Source organism: Erpetoichthys calabaricus, chromosome 17 (genome assembly GCF_900747795.2).
Source record: "Erpetoichthys calabaricus chromosome 17, fErpCal1.3, whole genome shotgun sequence".
Classification (NCBI taxonomy): Eukaryota; Metazoa; Chordata; class Cladistia; order Polypteriformes; family Polypteridae; genus Erpetoichthys; species Erpetoichthys calabaricus.
This window is the reverse complement of record NC_041410.2, coordinates 73,376,177-73,388,394: the sequence shown is the minus strand read 5'-3', so window position 1 is coordinate 73,388,394 and position 12,218 is coordinate 73,376,177. Positions and strand designations below refer to the sequence as shown.

At 33.7% G+C, this 12,218-nt stretch overlaps 1 protein-coding gene across 1 annotated transcript in view; it reads left to right on the top strand.

Moving 5' to 3' along the window:
• The window catches only part of igf1ra (insulin-like growth factor 1a receptor), a 443,425-nt gene that overhangs the window by 397,950 nt on the left and 33,257 nt on the right, over window positions 1-12,218 (top strand). Inside the window, exons 13-14 of the mRNA XM_028822633.2 lie at window positions 8,656-8,815; window positions 9,002-9,104. Coding sequence (XP_028678466.1) covers window positions 8,656-8,815; window positions 9,002-9,104 — 263 coding nt within the window. The remainder of the gene's footprint in view (window positions 1-8,655; window positions 8,816-9,001; window positions 9,105-12,218) is intronic.

The window sequence follows — 12,218 nt, the reverse complement described above, 5'->3', positions numbered from 1 at the left end:
TTTTATTATATTCTGGTGGTTCTTATACCTTATGAAATGAGCCACCACCCTTGAAATTTCTGTGCACATAACAACTGTCAATTCTAGTTCATAGGACATCTGCTGATTTCTTAGTCATTTCTTAGTCATCCTTCAGTACATTTTGTATATTACATCAATCTTTCTTCTGGTACATTCTTTACTTATTTGACCATCTCAGTATTTTTCCTAATCCAATTCTTATATTTCAGTGCACATTTTGTTGCTCACTTGACCTTTATCTTATTTCCAACATTTATTAACCTTTTATTTTGTTTCTTAAAGATAAATGCTTTGTTACCCTAAATGTATTCTTCCACATGTGTCATCAGCATAGCTGTGGTAGCTCATGTTTTGCCCTGAGATAATCTGGCCTAATGGAAGCATGTAAATCGAAAAGAGCAGCAGACCCAGTATAGAGCCTTGTGGAATACCATATAGAATATCATGTGTCTTTGAAGTATAATTACCACAACTAACAAAGAATTTTGTTAAAGACCTTGTTCAAGGGAGCAAAAGACTACTGTCACTTCTGATGTTTATGGGATTCGAACTAGCAACCTTCCGATTGCCGGTGCAGATGTGACCAGATTTAAAAGGGAAGCAATGAATAAACATTACTTGTTTTTAAATATGTTCATTTGTGTTGATTTAAAATTTGCCATTACCTGCTGCTTACTGGCCACTGAAAATGTCTGGCCCAGCTAAATTTTTTGGTTTGAAAATCTGGCCCAACTGAATTTGTAATTGAATAGTCCTGATGTAAACAATCTCCTGCTTGGTTTTAGTGATGTCCTCAGATCCATCAAAAATCAGTCCCCAAAATTCAACAGACTCCAACCTGGCTCTTAATTCCTCTTTATGATCTGCACTCCCCCATCACATGAATGATATGCACCTCCGACATTTACTCCTAGGTGCTCAAGTAAATAAATATCCTCAGCAAAGGAAGACATGGAAAATGCATGTTTAGCTTAATGAAAGGCGAGGAGAAAAATACACGCAGAGCTTGACATTGTTCTTTATTCAGCTTGTTTTGCCATCTAGCCAGTGATCACCTGGATATTTCTTCTTGATTATCTTATTTATTAGAAATAGCTTATACCACATTCACGTGCTCCTTGCTTTATTCATGTTTGTTGAACAAAGGATGATTGAAATTCTTTGAGACGGTGTAAAATGCAGTTTTTTATCTGCAAGACCTTTTTGTCTTTTGGATACAAGTGGCATAGTTTGCACCACATTTCCATGTGCTCATCATAAGCTGCAAGCCATGGCACATCTTGGAGCTACTTTTCCTCATCCGGCTCGGTTTCATATTTCTTTGCAGGTGGCGAAATGCCAAAGCACCTGCTTAATATCTGTTGTTTTTTTGGATATATTATAAAAAAAAAAAAGTGTACACACAATATGAGGTGTTTGACCTGATTGTCAGGTACGCAAACATGCTGTAGTGATCCAAATGACGTTATGCATTCATGATTTTTATTACGTATGCATACCTTTGTACCAGTTAAGTGCATACTTGCATTTACAGCATTATCATTTACAATTTTAGACTGCCTCTCAAGATGGACTACTTTGTTATATTCAGCTGTATGTGCCTTTATTATTTCACAGTGGACTGTTAATTTAGTTTTCCCTCATTTACGCTCAGACCCTATTGCATTTTGTCTTAAGATTCAACACTCTTGAGTTTTCCAAAGTATTTTAGTGCTTAGGATTTCTTAACAGTTTTTTCAGAGGCAATAATGTCAGGTGTAGCTCTTACCTTAGGAAAATATAATATACCTTACTGATAACATTGTTGGCTATGATAGGACAAGCACTGAATTCAGACTGATTATTGAGTATATTACCAAACACAGATGCTGCTTCTGCATTAAAATAGCGTTTTTTTAACAAAAGGCTGCTCTTTGGTTCTAGTTACCAATATTACTATATTCAACAGAATGCAGAAATGGTCAGATATACCAATACCCACAGCCTGCCTCACATCAGTTTTTAATCCACATGTACAGAATATAGTGAAATTCTGCTGTGCCTGTCCTACCAATATGCAATATTTTGTTACTTTCTAGTACTATGAGAGACAAGAATATATAAAATACAATTAATTAGTAGAAAACACAAATCAGCGTACATAATGTACTTCTTAGGTTCAAAAGTTATTGATGTCCATATAGACTGGGGGATGAAGTAAAAATAAGCCCAAAAAAAAAAGAGAAGCAAATGGAAGAATTTAGAACTGTGTACACAAAATTGACCCCCAGCCAACCAACTCCGAATCAGAATCAAACACATAGCAGACTGAAAACTTCTCATTATTGGGACCAGACGGTCTACTGCTGGAAATTCAAGTAAGACTAATTTATTGAAAGAGGACTTCCAGAAATTTACAAAGAAAGAATCGGGAGATTTCCAGTGAGAGGGTAGAATTAGTTTGTAACTATTGTACCCAGGCACAATAGCCTCTTCTGGAAGAAAGCAAGGCTAAGAGTACAGAGGTCCAACTGTAGAAATGTATGTAGCAAAAATTGTACATTAACAGAAAGTATAGAAGACAGGCAGTTAAAGAGAGCAGATCAAAATTCATGACACAATGTGCCAGGAACCTTTAAGAAATGCAAGTGACAAATGGAAACACCCGCCAAATGTGTAGCATAAACTTTGTGAGTTTAATGTATAGGTGAAGTACAAATTTAAGTTGAACATTCTAATAATTTGCGTTTTTATACCATTTAGAAATGTTAAGTATAGTTTTCCATGAAGTGGAAGGAGACTTGAGATAGCCAGGCTCCTTATGTAAATTGGCATATAAGATTGCCACTGGCTTTAAGTTTGGAAATAAGAAAGATGAAAAAATGATGAAGTGGCTAGAGTGGATATTGGGATAATACTAAGGACAGATCAAATTTGGAGATAGAAAAAGAAGGAATGACAAAGAACATGGGCCTCAGTAACTAAAATGCTCTAAGGAGAAAGTTATAAATGTCACAACATGTTTTAATACGTTGACCTGCACAGGGTGGAAAAAACTGATGGGTTTGCCAGCAAAGCAATGTGCGGATTGTCTAAGATGGTAGTGTGGTTGTGCCAGACTGGAAAGGAGACAGCATTTTTCTCAACTTTTCACAGAAGCATGAAATTTTAAAGACCCTTATCCAATCAAGAAATGATCTTCTGTTCAATCATTATCTTCAAATAAGCCCGGGATACAAGTGCTCTTTTCACATCCATAGGCTTTATATGGTTTATCATAGAGATCTGGAGATTGCATGCAGTGAGAATAAGGCAATGGTAGATTTTATTTATCTATTTATAGATAATTAAAGGTATCCAGAGCTTAAAAAGCCTTCAAATAGCACAAGCTTATGAGCATTATCTGTTTATACTGGAAACATGAAATCCAAGGAAGCATAATGGTGTGTACAAAAAGTGAAAAAAGGTTGCATTTTGTAAATGTGTGTATATCTTGTGCATATGTAGCTCTACTCTGTACATCTGTTTTATCCTGCAATATGAGATGTACTATAATGTGCTGTAATGTTCACCAGGCAGTATTTTCCCATTATTGTAAGTACAATTAGGTCCATAAATATTTGGACAGGGACAACTTTTTTCTAATTTTGGTTCTGTACATTACCACAACGAATTTTAAATGAAACAACTCAGATGCAGTTGAAGTGCAGACTTTCAGCTTTAATTCAGTGGGGTGAAAAAAACGATTGCATAAAAATGTGAGGCAACTAAAGCATTTTTTTAACATCATCCCTTCATTTCAGGGGCTCAAAAGTAATTGGACAATTGACTCAAATGCTATTTCATGGGCAGGTGTGGGCAAGTCCGTCGTTATGTCATTATCAATTAAGCAGATAAAAGGCCTAGAGTTGATTTGAGGTGTGATGCTTGCATGTGGAAGATTTTGCTGTGAACAGACAACATGCGGTCAAAGGAGCTCTCCATGCAGGTGAAAGAAGCCATCCTTAAGCTGCGAAAACAGAAAAAAACATCCGAGAAATTGATAAAATATTACGAGTGGCAAAATCTACAGTTTGGTACATCCTGAGAAAGAAAGCAAGCACTGGTGAACTCAGCAACACAAAAAGACCTGGACGTCCATGGAAGACAACAGTGGTGGATGATCGCAGAATTATTTCCATGGTGAAGAGAAACCCCTTCACAACAGCCAACCAAGTGAACAACACTCTCCAGGGGGTAGGCGTATCGATATCCAAGTCTACCCTAAAGACAAGACTGCATGAAAATAAATACAGAGGGTGCACTGCAAGGTGCAAGCCACTCATAAGCCTCAAAAATAGAAAGGCTAGATTGGACTTTGCTAAAGAACATCTAAAAAAGCCAGCACAGTTCTGGAAAAACATTCTTTGGACAGATGAAACCAAGTTCAACCTCTACCAGAATGATGGCAAAAAAAAAGTATGGAGAAGGCGTGGAACAGCTCATTATCCAAAACAATACCACATCATCTGTAAAACACGGTGGAGGCAGTGTGATGGCTTGGGCGTGCATGGCTGCCAGTGGCACTGGGACACTAGTGTTTATTGATGATGTGACACAGGACAGAAGCAGCTGAATGAATTCTGAGGTGTTCAGAGACGTACTGTCTGCTCAAATCCAGCTAAATGCAGTCAAATTGATTGGGTGGCGTTTCATGATACAGATGGACAATGACCCAAAACATACAGCCAAAGCAACCCAGGAGTTTATTAAAGCAAAGAAGTGGAAAATTCTTGAATGGCCAAGTCAGTCACCTGATCTTAACCCAATTGAGCATGCATTTCACTTGTTGAAGACTAAACTTCAGACAGAAAGGCCCACAAACAAACAGCAACTGAAAGCCGCTGCAGTAAATGCCTGGCAGAGCATTAAAAAGGAGGAAACCCAGCATCTGGTGATGTCCATGAGTTCAAGACTTCAGGCTGTCATTGCCAGCAAAGGGTTTTCAACCAAGTATTAGAAATGAACATTTTATTTCCAGTTATTTAATTTGTCCCATTACTTTTGAGCCCCTGAAATGAAGGGATTGTGTTAAAAAATGCTTTAGTTGCCTCACATTTTTATGCAATCGTTTTGTTCACCCCACTGAATTAAAGCTGAAAGTCTGCACTTCAACTGCATCTGAGTTGTTTCATTTAAAATTCATTGTGGTAATGTACAGAACCAAAATTAGAAAAAAGTTGTCTCTGTCCAAATATTTATGAACCTAACTGTAAATCTTTATTTTGGGAAATAGTTAAAAAGGAATACATATATATATATATACAGTGGTGTGAAAAACTATTTACCCCCTTCCTGATTTCTTATTCTTTTGCATGTTTGTCACACAAAATGTTTCTGATCATCAAACACATTTAACCATTAGTCAAATATAACACAAGTAAATACAAAATGCAGTTTTTAAATGATGGTTTTTATTATTTAGGGAGAAAAAAAAATCCAAACCTACATGGCCCTGTGTGAAAAAGTAATTGCCCCCTGAACCTAATAACTGGTTGGGCCACCCTTAGCAGCAATAACTGCAATCAAGCGTTTGCGATAACTTGCAATGAGTCTTTTACAGCGCTCTGGAGGAATTTTGGCCCACTCATCTTTGCAAAATTGTTGTAATTCAGCTTTATTTGAGGGTTTTCTAGCATGAACCACCTTTTTAAGGTCATGCCATAGCATCTCAATTGGATTCTGGTCAGGACTTTGACTAGGCCACTCCAAAGTCTTCATTTTGTTTTTCTTCAGCCATTCAGAGGTGGATTTGCTGGTGTGTTTTGGGTCATTGTTCTGTTGCAGCACCCAAGATCGCTTCAGCTTGAGTTGACGAACAGATGGCCGGACATTCTCCTTCAGGATTTTTTGGTAGACAGTAGAATTCATGGTTCCATCTATCACAGCAAGCCTTCCAGGTCCTGAAGCAGCAAAACAACCCCAGACCATCACACTACCACCACCATATTTTACTGTTGGTATGATGTTCTTTTTCTGAAATGCTGTGTTCCTTTTACGCCAGATGTAACGGGACATTTGCCTTCCAAAAAGTTCAACTTTTGTCTCATAAGTCCACAAGGTATTTTCCCAAAAGTCTTGGCAATCATTGAGATGTTTCTTAGCAAAATTGAGACGAGCCCTAATGTTCTTTTTGCCTAACAGTGGTTTGCGTCTTGGACATCTGCCATGCAGGCCGTTTTTGCCCAGTCTCTTTCTTATGGTGGAGTCGTGAACACTGACCTTAATTGAGGCAAGTGAGGCCTGCAGTTCTTTAGACGTTGTCCTGGGGTCTTTTGTGACCTCTCGGATGAGTCGTCGTCTGCGCTCTTGGGGTAATTTTGGTCAGCCGGTCACTCCTGGGAAGGTTCACCACTGTTCCATGTTTTTGCCATTTGTGGATAATGGCTCTCACTGTGGTTCGCTGGAGTCCCAAAGCTTTAGAAATGGCTTTATAACCTTTACCAGACTGATAGATCTCAATTACTTCTGTTCTCATTTGTTCCTGAATTTCTTTGGATCTTGGCATGATGTCTAGGTTTTGAGGTGCTTTTGGTCTACTTCTCTGTGTCAGGCAGCTCCTATTTAAGTGATTTCTTGATTGAAACAGGTGTGGCAGTAATCAGGCCTGGGGGTGGCTACGGAAATTGAACTCAGGTGTGATACACCACAGTTAGGTTATTTTTTAACAAGGGGGCAATTACTTTTTCACACAGGGCCATGTAGGTTTGGATTCTTTTTTCTCCCTAAATAATAAAAACCATCATTTAAAAACTGAATTTTGTGTTTACTTGTGTTATATTTGACTAATGGTTAAATGTGTTTGATGATCAGAAACATTTTGTGTGACAAACATGCAAAAGAATAAGAAATCAGGAAGGGGGCAAATAGTTTTTCACACCACTGTATATGTATATATATCACAATTTGATATGATGTTTCTCTGCCGAAGACTGGAAGCAGCTAGAAAGAGTGAAGTGAATAATTTCTAAAATTATTGGCAGCCAAACACCCATTGTTGTGGAAAAAAACTTTCCTGTTTTCAAAGGAGTCGTTCTCGGAGACCAGATGAAAATGCAGGACAATTCTTTATTTGCACATAGATATGCACAAATGTTTTCGTCCATGGAGTGAGCAATCATTAATACAATTCATTCCCTTTTATACTTTTCTATTACCATTACCTTATCTAATACATCACATCATCTGATTCTATATGCAGAAGTATAACATCTTAGCTAATCAACTACAGCCTTCATGTATACTGTATGTCGGTTCTTCCATTATTCTAAATATCGCTTCTTTATAGGGGTGTCCTATGGGTTTTCCCATTGATATTATCACCACTTCACAATACGGGTGTTTGGCTTTCTCACTAGTTTGTCCTCAAGTTTTAAGGGGGTGTTTATTACCTGTTTACTTCATTTAGTAATTAGTAATTTCTTCAGTGGTTCCTCTAAGATGAGGCAACCCTCATGTCCTCAAGCTTTAAGGTACATTTAGTTTGTTACCTTCCGTCCTTTTCTTTATGCTTTTAATAATCCATTGTTAACAACTTTTATTTAAGTATATGCTTGTATTAAATTGTAAGAATTATCATGTATTGATTAGAAATATTTGATTAAAATTGTATATTTATACCATCCACCATACATTTGTTCTGTTGTTCGAGACTGAAATGTTGTTGAGATGGCCTAAAGTGGGATGCACATGCTTTTAGCCCTAGTATGTGACAGAAACTTATCCAGACACCAAGTACAGGCAGTACAGCAAGACACCGTCCCACCCTGTGCAGTTCACAGCTGTGGCATCTTTACTAACAATTCCCCTTTTAACACTCACGGTTTAGCATTACAGCAAACCTTTACTAATATTGAACCCTAATACTATAATGCCATTAAGATCCTTTCTGATTTATTGTACCCCATCCACTCACCCTCCCTTTGTTCACTTTCATTCAGCTTTGTGAATAGCTTTGGTCGATCAAGACTAGAGCAACCAGATTTCATAAAAATGCTAATCCACAAACTGTAAGGTGCTTTAAGTGATACATTGACCTTTAGAGTGAAGTGATGGTTTCTTTTGTCCTTATTATGTATTTGTATTGATGGTTTTTTTTTCCCCCCTTTTTGGCTGTCACCATTTCAAATTCCATGCTAATCATGTTCTGGCAATAAAGTATTACCATTGTTATTCCCAGTATGTTCCAATAAATTGTTTCCAGTATATAAGCACTCATATATTTTATGTTAATGTATCATAAAGAAAGTGAAATAAACAGTGGACTAATTGCTTAACAACCTAAAATGGTTAGCTTAATCTCTATACACAAAAAATACATTGAATTTGAGCCACAATAGCTTGCTATTATTTAATATGAAAATTAACCATACCACTTTCCAAAATGTATATTTTTGCAATAATTTGTTGGGGTAGATGATTTATAAACTGTTTACTATAGTTTATACAGTATGTTCAGATGTGCACTTAAGCCAAAGTTTAAATCCCTAAAACCACCCACCTTCCTAACCACAGATCCTGCTTCTTGTCAGCATTTTAAAAATAGTTGTATATTCTGCTCAATAATAAAACAAAACAGCTATGAAAATTATTGTGTGTGGTGGTTTTCCCTAACAGGAGAAAATTGAGTGTATTTCTAGGCGACACTACAGAGATCATAAGGGGGCCAAGCTTACAAATCTGGGACCAGGAAACTACTCTGCTAGGGTTCGGGCTACCTCCCTAGCTGGAAATGGATCTTGGACTGATTTTGTAGCCTTCTATGTACAGTCAAAACGTAAGTCTAATTAAATCAGTCACATTTCATCACTTACTGTCTTTGTGCCCCATGACTGTCCAGCCCTTACTTCAACTTCAGTATGTTGACAATTCATTCTTTTGATCATGTAACACTTGCCATTTCTGTGATGACCTACTGCTGATAATTCACTTTTTTATTTTTGTTTCTTTCTTTTGGTCACAGCACCAGAGTATGAAAACATTCTGTATCTTGTAATCATCCTTCCTATTGTGCTGTCTATATTTGCTGGAGTTATCATTGCTCTGTGCATCTTTAATCGAAAACGGTAAGTAGTACTGTCTAGGTATGCATTTTGTCTTAAAATGGCTTGCAACTAACCTATTAGTTGTTTTTTTTTCCAGCTAATTCAGTGGGCCATTTCTGTTATTCTTTGGTATGATATGATTACCCTCAATATCATATTCATATCAGTTTTAATTTTATGTTCACTTTTTCGTAATATGTTTTTTCACATTTATTACACATACAACTGACACCTGGGTGTGCTGGCAAATGAAAGGTATAATTAGATTAATTTTTTAATCCTTCATCAAGTTAGTACTGGAATCTTACCTACATAAGTGCACAGTGGCCTTCTCTTAAAATATTTTTGTAGTGAGCATTGATTTGAGCACAAGAAGCGATAGTTCGACCTTGAGTGAATATAACTCAGTGATCTTGTGTATATTCTGTATGTGCACAAAATTAAATATTAATTTGACACCAGGCCCAGAAAACAGCATACATTTAATTTTTCCTTATTGTGCAAGTGGTGTCCAGTATAAACAATAGTAAATAAAGGAAAATGAAATAAAAATAAATTTTACCTACCCTGTCACACTGTCCTCAAAATAAGTTATTTGGTAGCATTAGCTGTGTGATGTCTTGTAGAGGTATAATAACATGTTCTTACCAAATATATTGCACATTTTAAAAGCTTCAATAATTATTAAAGGTAAAATTTTTGGAAGCAGTTTTTAGGCTTCTGAAATCTGTAGCTGTTTACATGCATGGATTAAAAATTCTAGCAACCAGTTGGCATATTAGAAACATTAATTTGTTAATTTTCTTTTCCTGATTTTTTTTTTTTAATTTGTTAAGCAGTGTATTAAAAGTTGTTACTTAACTGGTTTCTGGTTTTTTCACCTTATACTGTAAATTTTGAAATCTAATAAACTATGTACTTTCCTAAACTGAGTGCCTGCATACATTTAGAGTTCTGCTGCTAAGCATTTGTCTTCAAAGCTCAACTACACTCTCATCTGCTTAAGGCAGTATGCCTTCAAATGAAGACTGTTCACTGAAATACAAGTCAATGATGTACAGATCAGTTACCTTTTATTATTTAATTGTACCACATCTGCTTTAAAGAACCTTTCAGTCTGAAATGCAGGCATACATCTGCTTAGTGTACATCTGTAATCTATTAACACTCATTTAAAGTGGCATAGTGGATTTGGTGTCACACAACTCCCAGACTTCCGACTTCACTTCTTAGTCCAGTTGCTTGGGTTATCTCATTCTTCTCATTTCCTCTCGCATCCTCAATTAGTGACTCAAAATTGAAGTTTTGTGAGTATATGCATTCATTCATAGTTGACTAGCACCCTGTTTGAGGTCAGTTCTGGACTTCAGCCCAAAACTGCTGAAATATGGTGTCACTCCCCACAACTCTGTACTGTAATGGAAGAAACAGTATCACAAATGGATAGTTGGTTTGTTGAAAATATTCTACAAAATTAGACTTAAAGATTTGAGTTCTTTATTGTATGAATAATTAAGTAATTAATCAAAATACATTATCCCACCTTTTACCAATAGTGTGCAGTAAATGCTTGCATATCCTTGAATTCATACTCTAATTAAACTCATACTCTCATTAAAATAGGCTTATCAAGTCAAGCATTTAAAGAAAAATGACACTCTAGCATATTTTAATGTATGTAGGTAAATCAATAATAAAAAATGCTGTTTGCTAGCATTGTACAAAAACAAAGATCAAGTTTAGCTTATGTGCCTGCCCCGTGTCTATATGGTGAATTCTTGCTGAATTACATATAATCACCCATGCCAATTTTTAAAACTTGTTGCTTGGAGAGTTTTTTGAATTTAGAAAACAATTATAAATGTTTGTGCTTTGGGCATTGCTGCCTCTTATACTGTTTAGGTTCTAAGGTATATTTTGTAATAAAAACAATTTTGCTGTGTTTGTTAATGTGCATGTGCACATATATAGTAGTATATGTACGGTATACACAGTTTGTGTGTGTCTGTATGTATATGTTTGTAAATATATGTACAGCACAGTATGTTTATATGCATTATATGTACACATACATGTGATAGATAGATACTTTATTAATCCCAAGGGGAAATTCACAAATGTGTTTATTCATATGTGTGTGTGTGTGTATGTATAATATATATATATATATATATATATATATGTATGTATATGTATTATATATATATATATATATATATATATGTATTATATATATATATATATATGTATTATATATATATATATATATATGTATATGTATTATATATATATATATATATATATATATATATATGTATATGTATTATATATATATATATATATATATATATATGTATATGTATTTTATATATATATATATATATATATATATGTATATGTATTATATATATATATATATATATATATATGTATATGTATTATATATATATATATATATATATATGTATATGTATTATATATATATATATATATATATATATATATATATATATATATATATGTATATGTATTATATATATATATATATATATATGTATATGTATTATATATATATATATATATATATATATATATGTATATGTATTATATATATATATATATATATATATATATATATATATGTATATGTATTATATATATATATATATATATATATATATGTATATGTATTATATATATATATATATATATATATATATATATATGTATATGTATTATATATATATATATATATGTATATGTATATGTATTATATATATATATATATATATATATATATATGTATATGTATTATATATATATATATATATGTATATGTATATGTATTATATATATATATATATATATATATATATGTATATGTATTATATATATATATATATATGTATTATATATATATATATATATATGTATTATATATATATATATATATATATGTATTATATATATATATATATATATATATGTATTATATATATATATATATATATATATGTATTATATATATATATATATATATATATATATATGTATTATATATATATATATGTATTATATATATATATATATATATATATATATATATATATGTATTATATATATATATATATATAT